Source organism: Cydia amplana, chromosome 17 (genome assembly GCF_948474715.1).
Source record: "Cydia amplana chromosome 17, ilCydAmpl1.1, whole genome shotgun sequence".
NCBI classification, from domain to species: domain Eukaryota; kingdom Metazoa; phylum Arthropoda; class Insecta; order Lepidoptera; family Tortricidae; genus Cydia; species Cydia amplana.
In genome coordinates this window covers 9,973,193-10,000,000 of record NC_086085.1, presented here as the reverse complement: position 1 = coordinate 10,000,000, position 26,808 = coordinate 9,973,193, and the positions used below count along the sequence as shown (strand labels likewise).

At 36.2% G+C, this 26,808-nt stretch overlaps 2 protein-coding genes across 3 annotated transcripts in view; one reads left to right on the top strand and one right to left on the bottom strand.

Annotated features, from left to right (window-relative positions):
• The window catches only part of LOC134655904 (ETS-like protein pointed), a 180,006-nt gene that overhangs the window by 13,001 nt on the left and 140,197 nt on the right, over window positions 1–26,808 (top strand). For both annotated transcript variants that reach the window (XM_063511403.1, XM_063511402.1), the window contains exon 2: window positions 11,965–12,100. In XM_063511403.1, coding sequence (XP_063367473.1) covers window positions 11,975–12,100 — 126 coding nt within the window. In that variant the 5' untranslated portion in view covers window positions 11,965–11,974. The remainder of the gene's footprint in view (window positions 1–11,964; window positions 12,101–26,808) is intronic.
• LOC134655914 (ATP synthase subunit d, mitochondrial-like) lies at window positions 3,185–5,222 on the bottom strand. The gene is made up of 3 exons (XM_063511417.1): window positions 5,064–5,222; window positions 4,340–4,558; window positions 3,185–3,440 (listed from the first exon to the last, which is right to left on the bottom strand). The coding sequence occupies exons 1-3, from the start codon at window positions 5,180–5,182 to the stop codon at window positions 3,233–3,235; spliced, it is 546 nt and encodes a 181-aa protein (XP_063367487.1). The 5' UTR covers window positions 5,183–5,222; the 3' UTR covers window positions 3,185–3,232.

Genomic DNA, 26,808 nt, shown 5'->3' with positions numbered 1-26,808 from the left:
AAAAAGGCGGCAAATTTGAAAAATGTAGGCGCGAAGAGATATCGTCCCATAGAAAATTTGAATTTCGCGCCTTTATCTACTGACAAGGTTTGCTTGACCATCTATAGAACACAACACAAATAAGAAGGGTAAAAAAAATTGGTAAGTATTTCAAAGAGCCAGTTATATAATTTTTAAGACCTTGTTTCTTCAGCAGACACCATAGGCATGATTACAATAGTGATGATAATATATTGAATTGATAAAAATAATTGGCAACTAATGGCACAACAGAAACTGTTCGTGATTGTTGTTCTGTGTATATATTAAAAGATGAAAGCAATGCCGAATAGACCGCAATCCAGTCAGTGGCCGCGTTTATCCTCGCTTTAAACTTAGCATTTCAACAGCTTCACACATTAGTCACCGAGTTATGTTTATGAATGGCCGAGGATAGGGAGGGGAGGGCTAAATATAGCCAGCCTGGAACAGGTGGTCCCTCACCCTACCAGAGGCACAAACGCCTACGCACTTGTGTGCATGTGCACCAATGTATCGTGTCAACAAAACGCGATAGGAAAAGTGAAAACGCTCTCGCCGGAAAGATTTAAATACATTTGCATACATGGTTAAAAGAGGTATTGGCTTGTTGGTAAACAAATAGTGTACCTACATGGCATTTGTAATTACTATACGTTCCTAATGATAGGGTTAATTCAAGCCCATTTAGTCTGAATGTTGGGATAATGATTTAGTCAAAGTTGCTGCAGGCAAAGTCTCCACTTTGGAAAGCTTCCAAAGTTCTATCATGAAAGTCGGGCCAGGCCACCAAAATATTTTCAACCATACTCGTAATGTCAGCTGAACGACATTCAGTAACTACAAAACGAATGCAGCCTTAAACACTATCAGTATGTATGAAAGCGTTGGCATTGCATGCAAGCCAATTGCTTTTCAACTTATAAAATCTTCACAATAAGTTCTAAAGATGCACACCTATTCCCTATTCCTAGACTTGGGCCCTAATCACTTCCGGCCGCCTCGGATATCCGCTCGTTGCCGACGGATCTGAACCGCGTCGACGCTTGCTTCTGAGGATAAGGATGAGATATTTTTAAAATCTCCTTCAAACCGGATGGAAAATAACTTACAGATGAAAATTCGAAAGAAAAAAAATATCTTTGTCCATTTTCTACAAATCTGTTAAGGACAATGTGCTGAGGCAACAGGAGTGGTCATTTCTCCATACAAACGCACTAAACTGTTTCCTCCGTGGGTTTTGAAGCTAGAGCAATGATTTTTTCAACACAGATGAAAATTCGTAAGAAAAAATATCTTTGTCCATTTTCTACAGTTAAGGACAATGTGCTTAAGAGCCAACAGGAGTGGTCATTTCTCCACACAAACGCACTAGACTGTTTCCTCCGTGGGTTTTGAAGCTAGAGCAATGATTTTTTCAACACAGATTAATATTGTCAATATCTGTGTCGGACCGTTTTGCTTTTTTTGATATTTTCGTTTTATAAGGCGCCCTTCAAAAATGGCCAAAATGGCCTAATTGACTATGACGTAATGAGAGGCGTGGTATTCAAAACTGATATCAATTAGCCAAAAAAGCAAAACGGTCCGACACAGATAATTTCATAATCATTTAGATTTTCAAATTTGATTAAATTGGTTAAGTTTTGGAGGAGGAAACAGTCGAGTACGAAACCTCGATTTTTGAGATTTTTACGCAGGATTTTTCGGCTTGTCCTTATCGCACTAGTTTTAGGAGACGCTTCCGTTAGCGAGACGGGGATATTTACCAAATATTTAAATCTCAGCTCCTGTTTCGGCTTAATATGCCAACTGATGTGTAGGTACCCCCTTGCAAGAAAAGCTCATGCGAGCTTACTGTTTTTCAAAGCTTTTCATGATATTTTCGAAACTTCAAAAATTCTGTCTGTCTGTCTGTCATACATAATGAATATGCTTTTATCTGTATTTAATGTCTTTATTTACGATTACCTATCTGTTTAATAAAGACTTTCTAAAACCCTCGCATAAACCCATCTGTGTAAAATGGAATTGAAATGCATGCATTAATCCGCATTTACTACTTACATGGTACAAGACAAGACACTTGTACTGTGTTGAGTCGAGTTAAGAAACAGTTTTCTCGGAACCGCGTCTGGCACTGCAAGCACACATCGTCCATTTAAACGGGCCGTCGCATGTGAAATAGCCACATTAAGTTTGTATTAATAACTAGATATCCAGCTTGCATCTATTCTGGACTGCTCTTATTGCCAGTTTATACAGAATTACACTATAAACCCTGATCGGGGAATAAAAAGATGCAAAAACGAAGAAGTTACCTTACGTGCAAATTAATAACCACTTTAAAATAAGCAACCATTTTTGATGTCTGTATCAGTCGTCTTTACCTGTCTTTGGCGAAAGATAGAAACTCAAAGCCAAAGAGAAGTCAAAATAAAAGGTTTTAATACAAATACTGTACACATATATAATTATTAAGTCTGCAATTAGTTAGGAATGGGTTTTGCGACATAACAAATCTTAGAAATTAATCTCACTGCAATTCAATCCAAGCATCAATCATAATTTAGCGCAGCTTGCCTTCCGCGCGACCCTGAACGTGAACTAAATATAGACTTATTCAGCCCTTGCACTGTGCCACAGCCATAGATAATAAATCAAACGTTTGTTTGGACTGCTGCGCTACTGGTCTGCAATTTTTATTGTTAATTTTTATTTTCTCCGCAAGAACACTACTGTTGTAAAACCTGAAACGAGTTACGCACTGTCACTGAGCGATAAATTCTTTGGTTTAATGAAAATCTTCTCAGAGTATAATCGCAAAAAATTAAGGAAGGGTAAGAGAAGTACGGCGAATGCAGAAATCATGAAATACATATATTATTTTATAATAAAGACTAGTTTAGATTCAAATTAGTGTATTAGTGACGTGAGTTTATTCAAAAAGAAGACAACACCACTAAACATTTTAAAAACATGATAGAGTTTGTGCGGAAGTAGAAAAGTCGTGGAATGTATGAGGCTCAATTACATTTACGACTCTTCTCTTTCCGAACAGACTACGAGGAGAGTGATCAAATTTTTTGAACTCATTTAAAATTTTCTTTTAGCTTAAATTAAAAACAAAATAACTTGAGTTATCTCTCGTCTGTTAGGATATCTCTATCCCTACTCGTTTCAATTAAACATGAAAACACAATACACACCGAATTTACTTTTTAGGAGTAAACACATCCCAATGCTTGAAGTCCCGCTGCTCAGGGGTCCTGTAGCCCGGCTGTTCGTCCGGCGTATGCGGCCAGAAGGTCGGCCGGTTGACCGGGTCCAGCGCGATCCCGGGGTACATGTCGTAGACCATCTCCATGGTCATCTCATCGAACTTTGGTAGAGAGTTGATGTTATTTATACCCTTTGTGGCCCTGTTGAAATATGATGTTGTTAATTTTTAGACCATAATTTTGAAGCGAAGAGCTATTTCTAGGAGGCCGTAGACAAAATTACAACAATCATCGTTTAAAAAGTTTAGGAAGGAGTTAATTAAATCGCGTTAGGTAGTTTTTTCTTTGGCCTTGATCCTTGTAAAAAAGCAAACATACATAGGTATATTAAAACACAGAAACAAGATTGTAATGTAACTAATTATGCAGTCTCGGCTCGACTCGTCAAGCGATCTCAGACTAGGTCCGGCCAGCGTTGGCGGGGCCTACTAATTAATCCACCATTAAACGAGTATTCGTAGCAAGTAGACTAGAATATTTTGTTGTGCACAGAAGCCGTGTTTACATCTGTGCCTATTTCCTAACCATGACACCTGACAAGTACCGAAAGATAGTGGACAAGTATTATAATGTTTACCGAATTATCTTTGTAAACTGTCGCCTGTCAGTTTGTCACTTTGTAAATAGGCACCTGATCTGGTCTAGAAGGTTTAATAAACTTTATGTTAATTAACAGTGGCGAGGCGACCATAGAACTCCATTCCCAAGGCATCAAATTTTAGGAAATTAAGGATATTTTCCTAGGTAGGTAACATAAAAAAGCAAGAATAATCAGCTACCTACGTAACGCTTTGCCATATAAGTATTTTTTTCGCGTTTTCACTGCTTAAACAGCTATGTGCACAAAAGTAGGTATGTGATGAAAAGTAGGTAGGTATATCCAACAACTATTAACAAAGTAGTAACCTTTAAAAAAATGTTTGAAAACTGCATAGAACAAAAAAGTGTCTTGTGGGAAATTTCTACTTAGAAGCGGCTAATCATCATTTCAAGCAAGGTTATCAAAAATTTCCAGGGCAAATATGTAACAGGTTTCTTACAAGTCGATTTCCTTCTGGCGTTCAGCGACGTACGCTTTTATCTCAGGCTGTAAGCCCTCCCACTGCTTGTCAATGGCATCCGTCAGGCTGTCCGCCGGGACGGGCACTTTGTAGGCCTCGTAGGACGATTTCATCTGATCCACCAGGCCTGGCAGCGGGCAGAGTTTCTGGTATTCCGCCCAGTCGATTTTGGGAGGCTCGGGTGGATTTGCTTGCACTCTGTGGAGTAAGACATATTTTTTATCATATTCCAAAGCGTGCCCATGGACTTTGACGCAAACATTTTGATCAATTTAGGGCAAAAACTGTATTGTTGGACGCATTAATATAATTTATTATTTAATATATGCTGAGACACTATTGTTTAAATATACCGTGTGGCTGTGGCTACAACACCTTGGAACAAAAACTTAGTTGTCAGTGATCATTCAACCACAAACTAGTGATCCATCTAAAACCTTATTAACGTTTTCGACGCCGTGTCAAACACAAAAGCTGTCTCACAGACGCCAGCGCCACATCACCGAAGTGTCAAAACTGAAATTGAACTTTATGCATATGCACCTAGGTCTATGTTGCTCTGTGGTCTATGACCGATTAATACGTCTTTGGCGTTGGACCTGCGGTGCGTATATATCGGTCATTGGCGTCCAAAAGGTTAATTGCTACGTGATGATTGTCAAGAGGCATACTTTCGAATTTACTAAGAACTGCAGCGCTTTACCTCCTAAAATAGGCATCAGATTTTGCCTTGAAAGCCAAGTAGTTGCCTTTCTGTTCAGGTGGTACTAGTTTTTCTAACTCTACCCAATTAATGGAAGGTTTGGTAAATCTGTTGGCCATAATGTTCCGTCCTTTTGACTAGTTAATAATTGAGTGAGAGTAAAAAGCTTGTGATTATGAATACCATAGATATAATATGAATACTCGCAATTTATGTCAATTTGGGATGACATTATTTAGCATGACATTTCCAAACAACATGTCACACACCAAGGAGGTTTCTTGCGTCCAATCAGCCATATAGTTTGGCCAGGGACCAACCAGGGACTTCCAGCCTCATTAAAGGTCTAAGGTAGGTACTCTAGGACACTCTAAGAACGTATTTTCTCGATGAATATAAATACTTGTCAATCCATTGCCAGTGTCAAGCCAGTGTCATATTGTATCATTGATTTAATATTCTATAAATATATTCTCGGGTATCTTTTAATGATATACTTAATAGTCAGTGATCGGAATTGGTAGTGCCATTTCACGGGACTTCGGTGCGTAAGCTTAGTATGGATATACCTTTTCACCCCGGGTTTTTATATTACCTACTTCAATAGGGATGATGACACATGTTAATTTTATAACAAAATCTAGTAAAATAGATAGCAAATGAGCAATTTATCATAATAATGTGGATATTATAATAAAGTAGGGAAAGGTTACAAAAATACAGGACCTGAAAGTTTAAAAAAAATTTTTAACTTCCAAAAACGATAAAAACAAGGATACCATTCGATTCCTTACATTTTATCCAAAAAAATATTGTATAGCAACTATATACATAAACGCAATATTTCACGGACAAAAACGCAATTTTCTTGTTTTGTCCATACTTCAAGATGGGATCTCAATGACCTTGACGTCACGTTCACTTATTATTTTGTGAAGGGCCTTTCGCGAGTGAAGTGCGACTGTCGGACTTTGACTATAATTTCTGACTTTTGTGTTGCTTTAATGCAATGGGTCCCATATAGACATTTGATCCTAAAAACAAACCCGATCGATTGATACCATAAATGAAAATTAGTCATTTAGCCTATTAAATTAAAGACATGCCAAGAAATATTTTCGTGAAAAAATAAGAGTCTTGGAATCCCGAGTCTTATCCATGTTAAGTATAATGTTTGAGGTCATTGACCCAAAATGGCACTACCTATTCCGATCATTGTTAATAGTGCAATAGATAAGGCATAATAATGCTTTTATCATCACATTTATTACTTTATCAACTAAGTCTCTATAAGGTAAGTAGGTAATTTGTTACACAAAACGTTTACTTTTTTTTCAGTAGGTACATAGTTCAATTCCATATCCATTGGAAGTGATACTGTCCTAATGTATGAACATTTACACAGATTGTATGTATGTATATTTGTAATTTTATTTTTATTAGTCACGCGTTATTATTTGTTAGATAACGCAAAAAAAATTGTACCTACGATAGGGTAAATTCCCTTATGAGTGGTATCCGAATATCGAACTAAATGTGGCGGATATAAGTAGCTTATTTACCTTATAGACACAACTAGCGACCCGCCCCGGCTTCACACGGGTTACACACACCTAAACCTTCCTCAAGAATCACTCTATTGATAGGTGAAAACCACATGAAAATCTGTTCCGTCGTTTTTGAGTTTATCTCGAACATACAGACAGACAGACGCGGCGGGGGACTTTGTTTTATAAGGTGGCAATATGAGAGCAGTACCTGAACTGGCTGAACTACCTGGAAAGCTTTCACTATGCCAGTGCATAAACGAATCGATTAGCCGCCACGCGACGCAGAAGACATTAAGGGGCATGCGATATCGCGTGAGGCTGTTGCCAGGCTCAAGTTCTGTAGGTCGGGAACCTTATGGCGGTACAGTCGACGGCAAATATAGTCCTTTTAACCTATTGCGAAAAGTTTTCAAAATTATGAAAATGTTCTAGGAAATTTCACAGGAAATTAGAACGGAATTTTCATTATGGAAATACTTACTTGGCTGGCGAGATGACCCAAAATGAGTCTTGGCCTCCAACACAAGAGCACGCCACTTTGCTCGGTCCAGAACGGTATCACGCCAGCTTTCCCCGACGCCGATCTCCCGGAGATCTGCCTCCATTCTGTCCGCCCAACGATATTTAGGATGACCAACAGGACGGCGTTTCGTTGGTCGACCCAAGTAGGCCCTTTTGGCTGCCCGATCTTCACCCATCCTTTCGAGATGGCCAAGCCAATTATGGAAATGGAAATTTCGATTTATATAGTAAGACACATATCGTCCTCATATTGGTCAGTTTTTATAACGATAAATCGCTGGGCCAGTGTCTTTTTGTGGGCCTACATGATCTAGGTTTGACTTTTTTGACGCGCGATTAAAGATAAGATTTTATTTAAAATGCATTAGTGTCATGTCACTAAAATTTAGTGATTGAATTTTGATCATTTAGTGACTAAATGATTGATGGACATTTTGCGATCGATAAATGTTTGGTAAATGGCTTATGTTTTATTAATTATTTGATTCATAAACCATCTAGTGCCTGGAATAAAATAAGTATAGAATTAGGAAATTCCCGGCGAAAATCCACTATAGTAGGTAGGTACCTAACATTTAACTTCCAGCTAACATACTCACGAATAGCTTTTTTAACAACTTATTTGCCTGAAAGCGATGTGTCAACAAGATAAAATATCAAAACCGTGACTTCTTTATGGCACGTACGTGTCTCAATATCTGGAACACGAAGCATCAAATTGGACATAAACTGAAAAGTGGAAGAGGAAGGATTTTTGAAGATCATTCAAGGGACCTATGTACAGGTTTGTCGTAGCTATACAGAACAGATACCTGCTCAAACAGATGTATCGGCGAGCGTTTCGCTAAATTCAACGTGTTTTACTATATACACAGGAATATATTATTATTATTGATAACTTAATTTTTTATACACGCAGCTGCACAAGTGCATACCCACTTTATGAGTGGAATTTATATACATATAAAGCACCTCGCTGAACACTTTTGCGGCTCGCTGTACCTGTTGCGCTTTTAGGCGGCAGCGCCATCTATAGCAACAAGTCTCATGTAGTAAGAACATAACGTTCCTGAATAAATGCTGCCGACTGTACATTAACATACGTTGAATGCCTGATGTGCCCCAGCAATTTGTCGACCGCGTGTTGGCAACTTGGCAGACTGCCCTGAGGGTGTGATTTGGTCCATGTGTCTGGAAGTCGAAGAGAAATGCGTTGGATATTTAAAATATGCAGTATGTGGTAACTTTAAGTTACATTAGTAAACTGTTCCAGCTAAGTGCCTCACGATTACTTCCAACTTTGGGTTGTTTAGATATTATTTTCTATCCTTACATACGAAATGATAAGGACATTGTAAGCTTCAAAGTTACCTGCATAGCATAGTCAAGTGCAGATGAAATCGACTAATTGTAAGAGTAACTTTGTTTCTTTGTCTTTAAATATTTCCCAGATTCCTCTAACACATTTAAAAGCTTCAAAGCAATTCAACTAAAAATGGTTTCTTCCGAGTACCCAAATTAACAGAACACCAGCATGAATTACCTTCGTAGACCAAAGGCTTGCGAGTAAGAATCTAGAAACAGTTATAGACTCTGACCACGCTAAATTTGAACAATCTTGGCAGTAAGGCCTAAGATACACTCGTAAGTTTTACTTACGTAAGTAGGGACACACAGATATATTACAGAATGACAGATGAATATCATTATCTCATTCTAACAAATAGCTTTGTCCCTACTTACGTAAGGAAAACTTACAAGTGTATCAGGTCTAAGAATGTATATAGGAATATTGTAAAGCTAAAGTTTATTAGGTATTATATTTTAATGAGTGGTTCATTCCCGTTCATTCCGTTTAGAAGAACCTTTTATTATGCATGTCCGAGTTCCATAGAAATTTAAAATTCCAAACAAAGATGTTCATTTAACATGCATACTCGTAATTCCAGAAAATTCGTGGAAACACAATACACAACACAACGTAATGGTAGTCGCGGAACATGACAGATAGGTTTATCTTATCGCGCCCGATAGTGTGGGCGAGCTTTGCCTAAGTTTGCGATAACTTACGATGTCCAACTATGTCTATTGCTGGGATGTTTTACTAAGCAATACTTTATATTGTGATAGTACCTACTCGTAAACATTTATAAAATTGAAATTACATTTTTAGAATGAATAAAGAAGCACAATGTTATTCATTCCTAGAAGCACACTTCTATACCTACATGCCATATTTAAAATCAGACGGACTGGCTGACAAAGTTTATCATTTATTTTTACATTAGTAAAGATAGAATAGAATAGAATGACTTTTATTGTATAACTGTGTACATATAAAAATTGTATTTTTTATTTATTTATTTCTTTAAACTTTATTGCTCAAATTTACACAAAAAGAGTACAAATGGCGGACTGTGCCATTAGGAAACCAAAGAACTTGCTCCATATTCTGGCAGATTAAATCATCTGGCAAGATTTCCGAAATGTACCTAGTGAAACTTGAGCTTTTGGCTTTGAAATATTATATACATGCAGCGTTCTTGTAGTAGTTTTAACCTACATTATGAAAGCTTTAGTTCTTCGTCCTTAACTATGTATCAGAAAAAAGACAGTAGAACCAACATTTCTACATTACCCTTATACGCTACTGTAGTCTTGGCGACAACGAGAATAATCATAAATCAGTAGCTCCAGCTATTAAGGCTCACCCTTCCGAACAAATCGGCGCTGATCGACACGCCGTTTCAATTAGAACAATCACACGCCGGTGTCACTGCCGTATCCGGCGGATATTGGCGTACGACACGACTCCTGCGCACAATCCCGACGACATACTTACACTCTCCGGCTATCACCCCAACTTACAAATACGCTTAACCCTCTATTAGTCACGCGAACGCTAACCTTAATTATACACCCGAAGGGTTTATTAATTCCTAACGCGACAGAAAATAGATAATTTAAAAAGACGTTCGGAAACCGTTTCCGCCGGATCAACTCGTTACATTTTAAAAGTCCTTCAGCTTTGATGGTTTCAGAGAAGGGTTTGGGGAAATTATAATCTGTTTCTTTTGAACTCTAAATTAGAAGAGATTATAGATCCTTATATTCCTTATGTGTCGTCGTCATCAGTCAACACGACACTCAAACAAAACTCGTGCCATAATTATGATTGTTGCAATTAAAAAGCGACGTAAAAATAGATCTTATTTAGTGGACGGTATAGACCTATAAACACGCACGCTTCCTAAGATATGATTGGTTGACGTCCCTCGATCCAAAAATAAATCAATCGTAACAAACCAAGTATCCAAGTAACCGCGCATTTCACGGCGTGGACAAAAAAGACAAAATACAGCAGATAGGCCGACGGAACAGGTTCCCTGCGGTTACTGAAGCCGTACTGTTGCTAGGTGCAAGAGTATTCTACGCGTTGACTTTCGAATGGAAGGCTTCTTTATGATTGGACGTTTTGACGTATCGTGGGAAAGGTTCTCGTGGACTTTATATATTTTTTTGGATTTTTTTTTAAATCGTTTTATTCTCGAGGAGTTCATGTTAGTATCCAACATAGGTAGAGATTAGATTGCTCGCAAACTCCTCAACTCCTAAATCGGAAGTGGGTAACGGTACAGAGGTACTCACCACACCTGGATTTGTCATGTCTCATGTCTTAACACCAGTATTTTGTTATTTTCTTGATACAAAAAATATAAATACTTTAGAAAAATCTAGGACTCTTGAAGTCGGCATTCAATACGTCAAAGTCTTCTGTTGCCTACTTAGATTTACGTATACATATTACCTATTAAGGTACATCAATATATTTAGGTATAGGTATCAACATAAACTACGTAAACTATAAGTACATATTAAAATTATCTCCCCTCGCAAAAGACGTGCAGCATTTTCCACGAAAAACTATTACCTTATACACGGAAAGAAAAAAACTGACCTCACATCAGACTTACCAGTTGCAGTTGAATCAACAAATTCTCCTTTCTGAGTTACGGCGGACGAGTGACGACAACATAGTATTATACTATCAATGAATAAACTATTGTGGCAACGAAGCCACATTTTTAATGACCATTTTAGTCCTTACATCAATGAGATAAGGTCTTCGGATGTGATCAATGATGCGACTGAATGATCTTAACCTGGTATACATGATGTTTATGCGATACTACCTACTTATATATTCACACTTGGCATAGTAAAATATGTGTTGTGTTATGGCAGTTATATTTGCTTAATTGGCACATTCACTTCTATATTTGTACAGTTATACTCAGGTGGTAAACAGGTAACAAGTAACAAGGCAGTAACTTTAGAAATCTTTTGTTAGTGTGTGTTGCTGTTTTACTGCCTATTAATAAGTGTTAAATAAAACACAAAAGAAGCAATGTATGACTGTGTGCGTCTAGTAAATAAAACATAGATATTTTAGAGATATGGATGTCAATAAAATAAAAATCAATATGTACTCGTATACTCGTATACACGTATTAGTGCGACATAATATAGTAGAAATTAAATAAAATGGAACTAAAAAATTTCCATACCTACTAAATTGTTGCCATGTTTAAAAAGCATTTTACGTCAAAAATGTGACAGTTACGTAGAAAGTGGCGCCCTCAGTAATTTTCTACAATTTCTTGTCGGTCTATAATACGCCCTATACATCCTAGAGACGATCAAAGTTAAGATTAAAAGGTTAAAATGACTATAGGCAATAGCAAACTGTAAGCAGAACGTTGTCGCCTACAATCTTATATCCCATTTTATAATTTCGGACCGACCTTATAGTATTGGTTTGTCCGCAGTCCCAGCACGATGAAGCTGGAGTGGGGGGACGGCGAGGCCGACTACGGCCTGGAGGAGGCCGCCTTCTACGAGGGGCCGCCGGCGCTGGCGCCGCCTCCGCGCAAGCACGTTTCCTTCAGCCTCCGCCTGGATCTGGTGAGTATTGTGAGATTCTGTGAGGTGATGGTTGCGAGGCCTACATCCGTTAAGGTGTAATTGTGGATTTGTAATTGTATTATTTGTAATTGTTTGTTTGTACCAGATTGTTATTTGTAATAGTTAAGTATATGTACCTGTTGAAAAAATTTTATTGCGAAGCGAAATGAAATTCATAACAAAGCAAATCATACAGAAAGCTCATCCACCTCAGGCTTCGTCAAATTAAAATGCATTTTGTCACATATGTCATCCGCAGTCATCACTTATACGCAGATGACACTCAATTATATTATTCATTTGATCCAAAAAACCTTAATGAGTCCCTTAATAAGATAAACGAAGACTTACTAACTATAGCTAAGTGGTCGCAGAAAAACAATCTTGTGTTAAACCCATCGAAGTCACAGTATATAGTTATAGGAAATAAATGGCAGCGCGCAGCTATCAAAGAACAGAACCCAAGCGTACAAATTGGTAACGAGCCTATCAACCAAGTTGAAAGTACTAAAAATCTGGGTCTCGTTGTGGATGGCGAGCTGCGTTATGTAGAGCATGTTAATTTAAAAATTCGAAATGCCTTCTACAGACTCAAGGTATTATATAATATCCGAAAATATCTATCAGTGAAAGTGAGAGAGATACTAGTGGAATCGCTGGTACTCTCTCATTTTAACTACGCAGATGTGGTGTACGGGCCAAGACTGTTAGCAGTAACGAAAAAAGCTATCCAACGCGTACAAAATGCATGCGTTCGTTTCTGTTATGAGGTGCCTAAACGAGCACACATCACTCCATTTCTTAACGACAAGAAACTACTAAACATGGAGAACCGTAGGCAGCAACATTTGGCTTATACAGTTAGAAAGGTTTTAGACCTCCAGGAGCCCTACTATCTATACGAAAAGCTAAAATGGATAAAAGACACACGCACCAGGCCGCTAAGAAACTGCACTAAACTTGCCATGCCTAAATATAAAACAGCGTTCTTTAGAGGGAGCTTTAAATTTGCTGCTTCCAAAGTGTGGAATGACCTGCCTCCGCCCCTCCGTGAGCCTATACCGCTTTTTAAATACAAACGTTTAGTAAAGGCTCACTTATTAGACAAGCAGAGTGGAACCCTCCCTCCCCACTAAAGTTAAACAATGTATGTGTTCACACCTCACAGACGCATAGACATATACACACATATACACACACACACACACGCACGCACACACACACACACACACACACACACACACACACACACACACACACACACACACACCGCCATACAAACACAATCGCGAGCATTTGTAATACCAATCATAATATTAGTTTTCAATTTATATAAATCCACTGTTGCAATATAGTACAACTGGTATTACTTTTAAGTGTCTAAAATGTTAGCAAGTGTTTCGTTTTCTCTCTCATTGCAATTATGTACTATTTTTTGACTGTATTTTAAATGTAGTATTTTTCATCTGAAATGTTAGTAGTAAAACCCTATGTATACAAACGAGCACAAACGTAGGTACTGTAATTTGTCATAAATAATGTAGGTAATATTCTCCGACCGTCCTTAGTCTGGGACCGGTCTGAAAACCAGCGCCGGGCACCTAGGCCCGGCACACGCTGAGACTGGAACCCTTTGCCTAATACAAAGATCTTCTCACTTTTGTTTTGTATATGATAACAACTGTTTTATTTTATTATGTAAGTAATTCTAACTCTATTTTATGTTCATGTATGTGGCAATAAACAATTCTTATTCTTATTCTTATTCTTATCCGCAACACGCATCGTCAAATTATAAAGGAAATTGGTCATTACAAAATACATAATAATAAGCCATAAACCTATATCCTAATCCGGTAAGTACCCGGCACAAATGTCCCCAAAATACCAGCGGCGTTCCCGCGCTGAATAGCCAACGATATACGCTGGACCAGGTACGAACCAGACCTAGGATCGCAACCCCTATCCCGCAAGCGTTTTCCCAGGTCCCTCACAAAAACCTTCGCCTCGGAACACCAAGGACCAGCCGACTCAACAGCGAGAGGGACAAAATCGTAAACCTACCTACCATATGTACCTGTACCTGTATGTACCTGTTTGGTATATGTTCTCTCACTGTGTTATCTACGATTATGGTGCACTCCCTCAATTAGGTGCATTCATCTACATTAGCAGCAGCTGACAATAATAGAACAGTGTGGGGCATAGGCTTCTCATAAAATAACATCTCGGGAAACTGTCTTAAAATCGTACATTATCATTTTCCTGTGGTAACTATCGTAACTAGTTTCACGCGCACCTTGGAAGTCTTGGAACAGCAATAAGTGGCACAGCGCCGCCTTTAGCAGGTGACTAAAGTTTCAATCAGTTTCCTGTCCAAACCTTGATCTTGGCATAACAAACGACAGGAAAATCAAGGAAAGTTGTTCGTTTATGTAAAGATGTCATATTAGAAAACCTGCCGGGACCGGTTGGATACCTAATAAGTGAGCGTTTCTCCGGCCAGTTTCTTTCTGGACAGGATTGTGGGTAGGAATAAATTGTCGGTTTCCGCACCCTCGGACATGTATAGACAGTATTCGCAATTATAACTACTATTTATGTGCAACATTACGCACGAAGTCCTAGTTCTAGGTTAGGTACAGTCGCCATCAGATATATCGGAGCGGCCAATGTGCTCACAAATATCTGAACACGCTTCTTTTGTCAAGGCTTTAGAGTGCGTGTTCAGATATTTTTGAGCACCTCAGCAGCTCTGATATATCTGATGGTGACTGTATATTATAAATTTATCTATGATTGCTCTAATTATAAAATGGTGGTGCCTCTTTAACTTTGCTCACCCGTTACCATCAAGATGTTCTCTCTTTGACTCCCCAATCCAAGTGAACGAGTCTGCACAACCGTCCGTTTAACTCCCACTTACCCCTACCACTTGCTAACTCAAGTGTTGCCAGGTAAGTCATTAAACATTACCCATTACCCTAATATTAAATTCAGGTATTTTCAGAAAGTTGCCAAGTAAAATTCATATTTGCTTACACTTTTTGATATAATTACCAAAAATCATGACATTCGGCCATCCTACTTCGTGCATGACTCCGGCGCACGAAACTCAATTTAAGGTTGAAAAGAAAATAGCTAAGAAAGCTCCTTTAGAAACACTTATAAAACATTTCTTATACACCGAAATAAATCGTACCTACTCCATGAAATTCCCCTGAGATCGAAATGCTTATTCAGCTTCTTATACCTAGTTGTAAACAATAACATTAAATGTGTAAACTTTGTTTTAAATCAATATGTTTGAGCTCGCGTCTATCATGACATTCGGCCTTCAGTTCTTTCCTTTCTTTATGTTTACTGTCAATTGCATATGTTTAGCTTTATGAGAATTTGACTTGTAGTTAATTATTTACTTGATGTTTACTACGTGTCTTACAAACGCTTAAAACATTTTTCATCATACAGCGATATAAGTTTATGCAATAAATAGATTTTATTCAATGAATTCGATAGTCTTCAAGTAAAATATGATATTGTACCTTTAAAAGTTTAAATTTTAATATTATGAACACAAACTATTTTTTTTTATTATTTCTCTGAAACAGACCTGACAAATAAATTAGCTATTGGTGTTGTTACTTAAGATATACATATTTTCTTTATTTTATTAGCATATAACCTTGCTAACCTGTTTCCGAATATTAAACTCAAAGTCGACAGAAACACTTGAGACAGGTTTCAGTAGCAAAACGCAGACTTTATCAATTTTATCATGCATAATTGTAGATTTTTATTTTTGCAAATAATATTAAATAATTGTATAATGTCCAATATTTTGATGCATTTTCTAAATTTCAAAGTCTATTTGACACCCAATATATCTAATAATTTACCAGTTTTTCTTGAAGATTTATTTTATTTCATCTATTGTAACAGAAATAAATCAACTCGTCGGACCAAACGGAAGATTTGCATTTTGTACACACCCTTTTGATATCATTCGTTACAGCAGTCTTCTAAAGATGGCAATTTATCTTTTTTTTTTTTGTTTTTAATCAAAGTAAGCTTTCCAAAAAAAAAACATGTTTCTTCACATTCTTTCAATATTATTTCTCACAGCAATCATGCAAAGATAGCAGATTTTTGAAATCAATGCAAACATTTCTGACGAAACCAATCTTATTGGTGCAATTGGTTTCTTCTTTCATACTAACTTAATTGATTTTAAGTACCTATCTATAGTGCATATAAAGCCATTTATGGCAATTATAATATTCAACTCTATTGACAGTATTAAAATTCAATTTGAAGTAATCAATTTTATGTGACATACATTTTTTAAGCGTACCGACATATGTTAAGTACCTAATCAATAACCGTTTCAATATTATTTTATTACCTCTGTTAAGATGAACTTCAAAATGTAAGTGTTTCATTAATAAATAAATGAACCACGACACAATGACACGAAATTAACTTTTTGAAAATAGAACGTAAATAATACAGAAACTAGATATTAAAAGCGGAAATGTGGAAAGTCATGTGATATACCAACTACAACTTATGAAAATTATGAATTTTGAATTACATTTTTTTTATCCTGATCCTGATACGAACGAAACATCACAATCATAACTTTGAATACGAGAGAGATAGGATGGTTTTAATTTTGGATGTCTCGATCATTGATGTATATGTTACCCTATATAACCCTTTCTAGATATGCTAGAACAGTTATTAACAACTACTAATGCTATCCCATCATTTAGATAAACTATTATTCTAGACACTGTTTTAAATCGATTAACAAATCAATAATAATCAAGCAGAGTATGTTTAGAGTTAGACCCTGGCATAAATACGACTAAACTCACAATTCGCATAATTTAAAAGCAAATCAGTTACTGAAATCACGCATAGGCAATGAATGTTACCTATTTCATGTCTCTAACCAAAATCTAAGTCAAATACCTAATTCAACTATTTTTTTTTTTAATTTACGACTATACATGTACTTTATTATTTCTATGCTTCAAACATATTATTACGTATCTAGAGGCTGTAGCTCTAAACTTCTTCACAAACTCAGCCATTTCTACAATTTCGCTTTTATAACGTGATTTGTAACTGTATATAACCCTAAATATTCTTCATATAGACGTACACACAACTAAAAATAAAATACCTTTTGACATTGATATCTAATTTACTAAAGCTTTTTTTTTTCATTTGGATATTCTAAGTTTCAAAAATAAACTCGCATCAAACTTTCAATCATAGAGAAAGTACATTTTTATTTCAAAATATTTCGAGACCGCATGTAACGATACTTAAATACTATTTTGTAAGAGAGGAAATCAAGCCCAACCCCTACATGACACCAAACTCGATCGCACCTTAAAGAAAAAAAAAACAACTGCATACAGTATAAGACAAAAAAAAAACAACGGGCTGCACCCAGGGAGCGCCAGCAGCGAAAACTCAATGACCAGTGCAAAATGACAATTGTCTCAATTGAGGCCAGCGCCATCCAGCGTTATTTCGTCTCATCACTTGAAACCCCCAAACACATCGCTGTCAGTACTCGAGCCATACCAGTACCAGCTAGAGGGAAAGTCACCAGATGGCATTCAATTCAAATCAACAAAGAAGAACTCAATGACATTGTAACAGTCCCTCGACCAGGCCACGTGCCCGTCCCACGTTTTACGTATCTTACGTCTTACGCTCTCGCGAGTTTAACATTTTTTTTTTCATCACAAAAAATGCTCGGCGCCGCCAAAGAAGTTTTCACTTTAAAAATTACATTCATTATCACCACTAATTTTGAAACGACTATTTCGTAATGTTAAAAAAAAATGTTTACTTATAGTTAGTTTTTGAACATTTACTGCTTCATAGTACCACTCACTTATGGCATGTACATATACTAATTTAATTTATACAATAAGTTATTGCCAATTGCGTTAGTGTGAAAAATTCTAAATCAAACAGTTTTCTGACATCAATCAGTCAACTATAGCTTCAAAAAGATCATTGTATTTAATATTCAACACAGATATTATTTTATTGAATTCATTTCATAGTCAAAATATATTCATTAGAAAAACCCGATGAGATAAAAACCAACTACTCTTTTCAATCTTCCGCCAATGACAAGAGTTCTCTGGTATAAAAAAAAATATTCTCTAACCTTTGTTATAAAGTTAGCACAAATGTGACATTTTAACTAACTCTGTAAATTTTCATTGACCCCATTTCACAATTCATTCAACAATTCTCAGTCACCTTGACCCCTCACTCCTATTTGAGCAGGTCAAAACCAATATCAACTTCCTTTGATGCTTTCAACGTTTCTCGTATCTCGTTTGTTCCACCTCGTACTCCAGCACATAATCATTTTAAAATAAACAAAATTCTTACACTTCCTTCTCAATACATTTAATATGACTTTGCAAAACACGTTAATGAAAACTTAACTACATTTCCGTGCAAACAGATCACTCGCACAAGACAGGGATCAAAAAATCAACTCCGAACTCATCCTATTAGACTGACCAAGTCATATGGTTGGTAAAGTTTTACTTGTCATTAACTTCTGTCCTTTTTAAGAGAATTACTCCCATACTGTTGTTAATGTTATTTCAATTTGTTCATTATGTTGAAACTATTTGCCGTATCTCTCATTAACCACGTCGACATTTTAAAAGAGGAATAAGACATTAACATTTACTGCGCAACCCGATCGAAATAATACACGTACTTATCCGTGAAATATTTAAAATACTTGAAATGTAAGTACTCAAACCCTTTTCATGTCTTTACATAGATTCAAAATGCTTGTTATCACAAAAACACAACAAGAACTACCAGAATATTAATAAAAAAATCTGTGGAGCTGTCGCTAGTACGACATAAATCCTCTGCACTCTCACGATATCTATGCCTACTTTTTTCCCACTATAAACATTTTAACATGATCTGCAATAAATGATCAACATTAGCCTGTCAGATCCACATCAGTTTATTTTTTAACTTTCAATAACGTACACGCGCGCTATACTATGTATTTTACTTGTTCCAAACATCTCTAAATTTTCAAATTTAAATAAAAAGTCATCTTCATCAGACGCATACCCGCGTTACACAAAACGAAACTCCAATAACGCATGCTTAAGTAGTACAAATGACGCACTTTCGTGTCATATAGAACTTAACCTTAATGACGCCCCAACGTCAAAAATTCAGCTTCAATGACGTCTCCACGTCATACAAAACAACATCAATGACGCCACAACGTCACACAAATGACACTGCCATGTCATACAAATGACGCTTCCACGTCACACAAATGACGCCTCCACGTCACACACAAATGACACCTCCATGTCATACAAATGACGCCTCCACGTCACACAAAAGACGCCTCCACGTCACACAAAAGACGCCTCCACGTCACACAAAAGACGCCTCCACGTCACACAAAAGACGCCTCCACGTCACACAAAAGACGCCTCCACGTCACACAAAAGACGCCTCCACGTCACACAAAAGACGCCTCCACGTCACACAAAAGACGCCTCCACGTCAAACACAAAAGACGCCTCCACGTCACACAAAAGACGCCTCCACGTCACACAAAAGACGCCTCCACGTCACACAAAAGACGCCTCCACGTCACACAAAAGACGCCTCCACGTCACACAAAAGACGCCTTCACGTCACACAAAAGACGCTTCCACGTCACACAAAAGACGCCTCCACGTCACACAAAAGACGCCTCCACGTCACACAAAAGACGCCTTCACGTCACACAAAAGACGCCTTCACGTCAAACACAAATGACACAAGCTCATATTAACGTCGATTTAAAGTATCAGGTATCAAAGTATCCCTGTGCTATTGTTATCTTACTAATGTCATATTTATTTCGTAAATGCACTGCATTGCACAATACTACTTATACGGTACTCATTTAAATTAATTGTAATGATTATATTGTATCATAAAATATTATTAGTTTGCATATGACAAAAAAAAATCAAATAGGCTTTAACCGAGAGGAACAAAGTACCGTTGTCACTAAAAATTGCTGGACAAAAACTATAGGTTATAGTTAATCAGTTCAGTTTCAATGAACAAGGCTTATTCCGTCCCAATTAACCGCGATATGCTACACATGTACTATATTTTATGAAATAAATAAGACATAATTCAATAGCACAAATTTCCGATCACTGATCACCAGCACAAGCCCACACATCAATCTGTAATCATAAAACACAAAAAGATCAAAATAATAGGCATTTCAAATATGTACTTATCTACTCATAAATGTATCAATTTTCTTACGACGTTGCAATTTGATGACAATAATTTTGATCATTTATAGTAGATAATAGGTACATATAAAACAATAATCTGTGCTAAATAGCCATTAAATCGACGGGTACATAACTATTAACTTATGAACTCATTCCAAAATCAAAAGTCTGCCGCTTTAATACTAATACAATAATTATAATTTCATTGTAGGTAGATGTCGTAATAGCAACCGACTAAAATAATTGTACCATTCAAATGATATCGAAAATTATGGTTATATTCCAAATACTTTTGCAAAGAACACGTACCTAGATCAGATACTCTAATTACTCATCCATCTAAGAGTATATAATTAAATATATAACTTTTTACCGTTAGCAAAATGTAGGTAACCTACCTTCATTAAAACAAAACTCAATACTTTTACAATGAATTGATGTAAAATTTTACTTTGTCGCTGATTATACAACTACCACTCATGTATAATAAAACTACCTTATATTTTTTTTTGCATTAAAATATCTTGATAATTTAAAACAACACTACAAAGCAACAATGTAAAGAAAGTCTAAGCTTCTTACAGCTACAAAACTGCATTCAAAACACATAAACTACTCGAGGTTCATAAAATCAATCCATTATGTAGGCACTTAGGTACCTACTATTGAAATAAAATAAAGACAACTTACGTTTTTATTCTACCGATCGAATCTAAAAATCTTATTGTGGGTTAGTGATACGTTAACACTTCTGAAATATTATAAATTTATCTATGATTGCTCTAATTATAAAATGGTGGTGCCTCTTTAACTTTGCTCACCCGTTACCATCAAGATGTTCTCTCTTTGACTCCCCAATCCAAGTGAACGAGTCTGCACAACCGTCCGTTTAACTCCCACTTACCCCTACCACTTGCTAACTCAAGTGTTGCCAGGTAAGTCATTAAACATTACCCATTACCCTAATATTAAATTCAGGTATTTTCAGAAAGTTGCCAAGTAAAATTCATATTTGCTTACACTTTTTGATATAATTACCAAAAATCATGACATGTACATGGCAGCAATTGGTAAACAATGAAATGCGAGATAAATTGATAATGCGCACTTAATTGGCAAATCTTGTAATGGCATCATAAATTACTTACGAACTTCGTGTTCCTCAATAATGTTGTAGCAGAATTAAATTTGTATGCTAGCCCTTTAGCTCAATTTTATGCCGCTACTAAAACCCAAAATACATACATTACTATGTTCTAACTGTAATTGAACTCTTTATCTGCTCCTTTCCCCGAAATTTCATTGTTAACTCAGAAAAAAAAATCACTTCACTACTTTCTTATAGTTATAATTACCTCGCGTTATATCACTGAGGTCAAATGGACATATATCATCAAGAATTGTAGCTAAGTTCAGCTCTTTTATAGAGCGTCAGTGTCGGGTTAGGGATGGTATAGTAACACGAGTGTGCCGCCGGATGTGCCGCCCAACAGACTGTAACACTGCGGCGACGTCCTTTTCTGGCAACCCTATAGGACTAATTGAAACATTTGTATAGTGGCCCATGGCACAGTCAGCATCAAACAGATTGTGACGGCCCAAGTGGCCAAATATGTAATACTATCGTAACACATCTACCTATATTTCTATGGTAACAAAGATGTTTTCCGATATATTTGGCCACTTTGGCCGTCTCTAACTATCTGATGTTAACTGTAGAATAACTGACAAGAGGATTATTGCAGCAAAGTTAAAAGCTTCGACAACACCATAGCACCTACTCTATTAGATTAATAGTCTGTGATAAAATACCTACACTAAATAACTAGAACACAAACCTACCTACCCATAATACAAAATAGCATGGATTAGAACAATATGCGTAATAGATAGTCCCAAATAGTAGTTTATGCAACAGTGATATAATAAGGGTTCTTAAAATACAAGGGTCGAAGTTACAAAACGAGACGTAGTCGAGTTTTGTAAAAAAAGACCCGAGAATTTTAAGAACCAATTACGAGCTGTTGCATACATTACTTTTTCTATGACAGCTGCAGCAAAAAAAAAAAAAAAAAAAAAAAAAAAGAGTTATTATTAAAAAAAAAGAGATTATTAAAAAAAAAGAGTTATTATTTAAAAAAAAAAGAGTTATTATTGTAAATTAAAACATACCTCTTTCAATCAAGATGATCGGAACTTGTATCTTTAAAAAAAATAAAGCAGTTGTATTATACTCATAAGATGACTGCTAGCAGTCATCTTATGAGCCTATAGACAAATCATTCAAATGACATTGCTTTAGATATCACTGTCAGTCATTTAATTGACACATTTAAGTGCTGGAGTAGAAAAACTAAATTTAAGATTCCACCGGACGACTTAGCTAAAAATACACAGTTTATATATAAAACCAGTTTCGTGCACTGAAAAGACATGTTCAATCTAAATTCATAACAATCCACGTTACGTGTTCCCTTGAAGGGATATTAAAAATCCACTTTGAAATTACTACTTGAACCGAAAAACAGAAAAAGGCTCGAACAGTTATTCTCCGTATAATAATTAGGCGCACTTAACTGGCTTGTACCGTGTTAAGATAAGCCAGCCATTGGATTTTAACCCTTAATCAATTGATTTAAGATTGACATAAAATAAATTGAAAGTATAATTATGCTTGAGAGGCAAAGGGAGTAAGAATATATGAACATGTTAGGCGTTTACGCCCTTTCTGTAGCTAAGCATAAGTTAGGTCTAAAGCAATCCGGTTCGGCTCTGCATGGCTCTGACAACTTTACAGTTTTGTTGTACATCGATTGACTATTAACAAAGACTTTATGTGCAAGAGAGTAAGTGCGATTTTTGTTTGGCTACGTTGACAGGTTACAGATCTGTGTTTAGTGTAATTAAGGCTTTAGCCGTAGTTGTAGAAACGTGCTTAATAATGCATTGGAACTTGTTTGAAATCTAACAACATCGACAGTAAAAAGAATGCCCTTATAGTAATAGCTGGCTAGCATAATAAAAAATATAGGGTGTACTCTACACGTACCTTTAACTACTTATTTGTATCCCTTATTGTTAATTATCACAGTCTCTTCATAGTCTGAATTAATCTGATTTGATATTTAAGAATATGACTTTACTCTACTAAGGTGTTATTAAATACGTAGGTATTTGTATGTAAATCATAGGTTTATTTCATCTTAGGGCTGAAAATCCATACAGGAGCGTAGTTATTATATATCTTCATATGATTGTATGGCACGACCGCCGATGTTTCGTGACGACTGGCCAAAATAAATTGTTTGTAAAAGTTTTCAATAATGATATGATTTAAGATTGTTTAAAAATAGCCAAGAAATTATAATGAACTCCCGAACTTATTGAAGTATGTCTGAATTGTCTAACGATTTACCTGATACCTGCGAGCGCAGTACGGTAACGATCAATCATCGGCGCAGGAGTATTGAAAACAAACTACACTGACAACGTAAGTATATTAACCAGTATTTTGACTTATTTTAACTTCTAAAAATGTTCATAACTGTACCTCTGTCTGCCTTCAGGTAAAGCCAAAAAAATTAAATTTAACTGTTTAATCGTCGACAAGAGAATATTTAATTAGGTACAATGCTATGTTTAAATAAGCAAATCTTTCCACAGTCGAGAATAACTTCAGATGTCTTTTTACCATTATGGCTTTGAAAAAAATATATTATGTATTTACATTACACACCTAATACGTTACAATGATATTCTCTGTATCGATGTCGCGTGTAATAAATACCAATGATAAAGAGTCAACATACTGCTCGCAACTTGTATTGCGCGAGTGTTCCTATTTCAAAGTCCCCGTTCTTTTATTATTTTTAAAGTTGCCCGTGACACTGACGGTAAGCTGTCCTAATGAGTTTCGACATTAGGCGTGCAACCGTCGTTTTTTACGAATGGGTTAGCAACGAATATAAACAAATAGGATGGACGAATCGGTACTCGAACATGACACGTGAGTTTCGAAATAGCAATATTTAACCAGGCAATTATTAATTACCTACGCATGTCACATAATAACTATGATAAATTGTGCTATGTACAATCAATGGGACAATTTTTTATTCTCCTATAGCACTAAATAAATCTTGACGCGTTCGTTATATAATTTAAATATGTGGGTAATGTTATATATAGATATAGTCGCAGCTCTGTTATGAATATTATGGTTGTATTTTAGTTCGAGAATGTATCTTACCGTGTTACATAAATCATCATATCAACAATAAGTAGCATAACAAATACTAGAAGTACTCATTCAAAGGATCAATTTACAATGACATAAACTAGTAAAAACTAGAAATATGAATTAGTTATTAGTGTTGCTTGGTTTATTATAGGTATTTCATAATGCATCAATCTCTTTTGTCGTCTGCCGTTTCTTGTTTTGGCTCGAATTAAGATTGTTGGCAATGATATCCACAGTCTACATAGTCATGTAATATTAATTATAATTATACTAAAAAGTCATTCATTTACCAAGATTATCTTACTTAATTTATATTCACAAATCCGTGTTCGACATTCTGCATCGCGCATGATTCGGACAACAGTAAGTAGGTAACATTGTGGGACATACATAAAATTCAATGTTAATTTCTAAACTGAAACATCGTACATGCCACAATTTTCAACAAAATCAGATTAGTAGTTTAGCTGTTAAAGGCTAATAAATAAATATTATGGAACAATCCACCTAAGACCAACAATAAGCTCAGTAAGTCCTGTCTGTGTTCTATGTTGCCTGTGTAAAAGTCAGATAGACAAAGCTAAAAATATACCTACTACTAATTACTAGACAGAGCTAAAATATACTACTAGTTACTAAGTAGTATATTTTAGCTCTGTCTATCTGACTTTTACACACGCAACATAGTACACAGACAGGACTTACTGAGCTTATTGTGGGACTAGGATATTTATAATAATCATATTTGAGACCATATTAGTTACCGGGCCGCTGGTCTCATTAGCCCCGCGATTTCCGGTGCCTAATCAAAGGTTCCGTCCGCCCCGCTGGAGTGACTAATTTGATGTGATTTTTCGTCACTATCCTTATGCTTTGGCTATGTAATTAACTTACTAACTATTTGGGCGTTTTTTTTTGTTGTCCCCTACACTTTTTTTCAAATTTGGGATTTTTTATGTTATTTCTACTCAGAATCACGAGGTCTTTCTATCCTAATAGGAGAAAAAAAGTGTCCAAAATTTCCATACATTTTTCGATCTTTCCATTCCGCGACCGCCATACAAAGTCTATGAAAAATGGTGACGTAATGGAAATAAAAACCTTAGGACACTTTTTTCTCCTATTAGGATAGAAAGAGCTCGTGATTCTGAGTAGAAATAACATAAAAAATCCCAAATTTGAAAAAAAAGTGTAGGGGACAACAAAAAAAAACGCCCATTACTAGATCATATTTTATAAAAATAACTAGCATTATCTTTTCACTGAGGTTTTCGCCGCCCAGGATTACAATTAAATATACGAGCTCATATTTTAAGCCGTCATATTAAATTAATAAGCTGTCATTAACCAGCCAGGAGCGTGAAGTAGATTAATTGTTAATTAATACATCGTACTCACTTAAAATAATCCTTAACAAGTTAAAGAAACGATAAATTTTTAACTACGACAGTAATACACAAATGATAGAGTGTTGTCCTTATCCATCCCTCGAATCCCCTCCCATACTTTACAATTTAATCAGGGGATTAAGAACAAGAGATAAATCTGTGGTAAAAAGCTGTGTGTGATGTAGTGAGACAAGTCAGTTGACGCGTGGGCCGACTAACACACTATTAAATCCGGCAATATGTTATACGCGTCCTGTTTCAGAATATTCCCTAAAATACATCTTGAAATAGTTATTTACAGTACATATGGGGCTACTTTTGCGCACTAGTGCGGAAAATAGCACTTTTCGTGCGTATGTCGAAACTTTAAAGTGCCATATGTACTATAAAACGTTGTTCGATACACGTGCGAATAGGTAATTCGCAACTCGTGTCGATTTAAAACACTCCCTTCGATCGTGTTTTAATTTATCGCCACTCGTTTCGAATTTCCTCTTTTTCGCACTTGTATCGAAAATAACTATTACGATACAAGTGCGGAAAAGAGGAAATTGTCATTGTCTATGTCTATGTTAAACCACTGTAACAAAATACTGCAGCCGTATTACCTACTTTTATTTTTATAAGTTGTTTTCTAGTGTTTCGACGACCGGTCTGGCCTAGTGGGTAGTGACCCTGCCTGTGAAGCCGCGGTCCTGGGTTCGAATCCCAGTAAGGGCATTTATTTGTGTGATGAGCACAGATATTTGT

Excerpts from the sequence above, each read along its gene's own strand:
- LOC134655914 (XM_063511417.1), bottom strand. The coding sequence starts at position 5,182 with ATGGCCAACAGATTTACCAAACCTTCCATTAATTGGGTAGAGTTAGAA. Across the intron at positions 4,559-5,063 it reads TCTGATGCCTATTTTAGGAG|AGTGCAAGCAAATCCACCCG; the intron begins GTAAAGCGCTGC and ends CTTACTCCACAG. Across the intron at positions 3,441-4,339 it reads CGCCAGAAGGAAATCGACTT|GGCCACAAAGGGTATAAATA; the intron begins GTAAGAAACCTG and ends ATATTTCAACAG.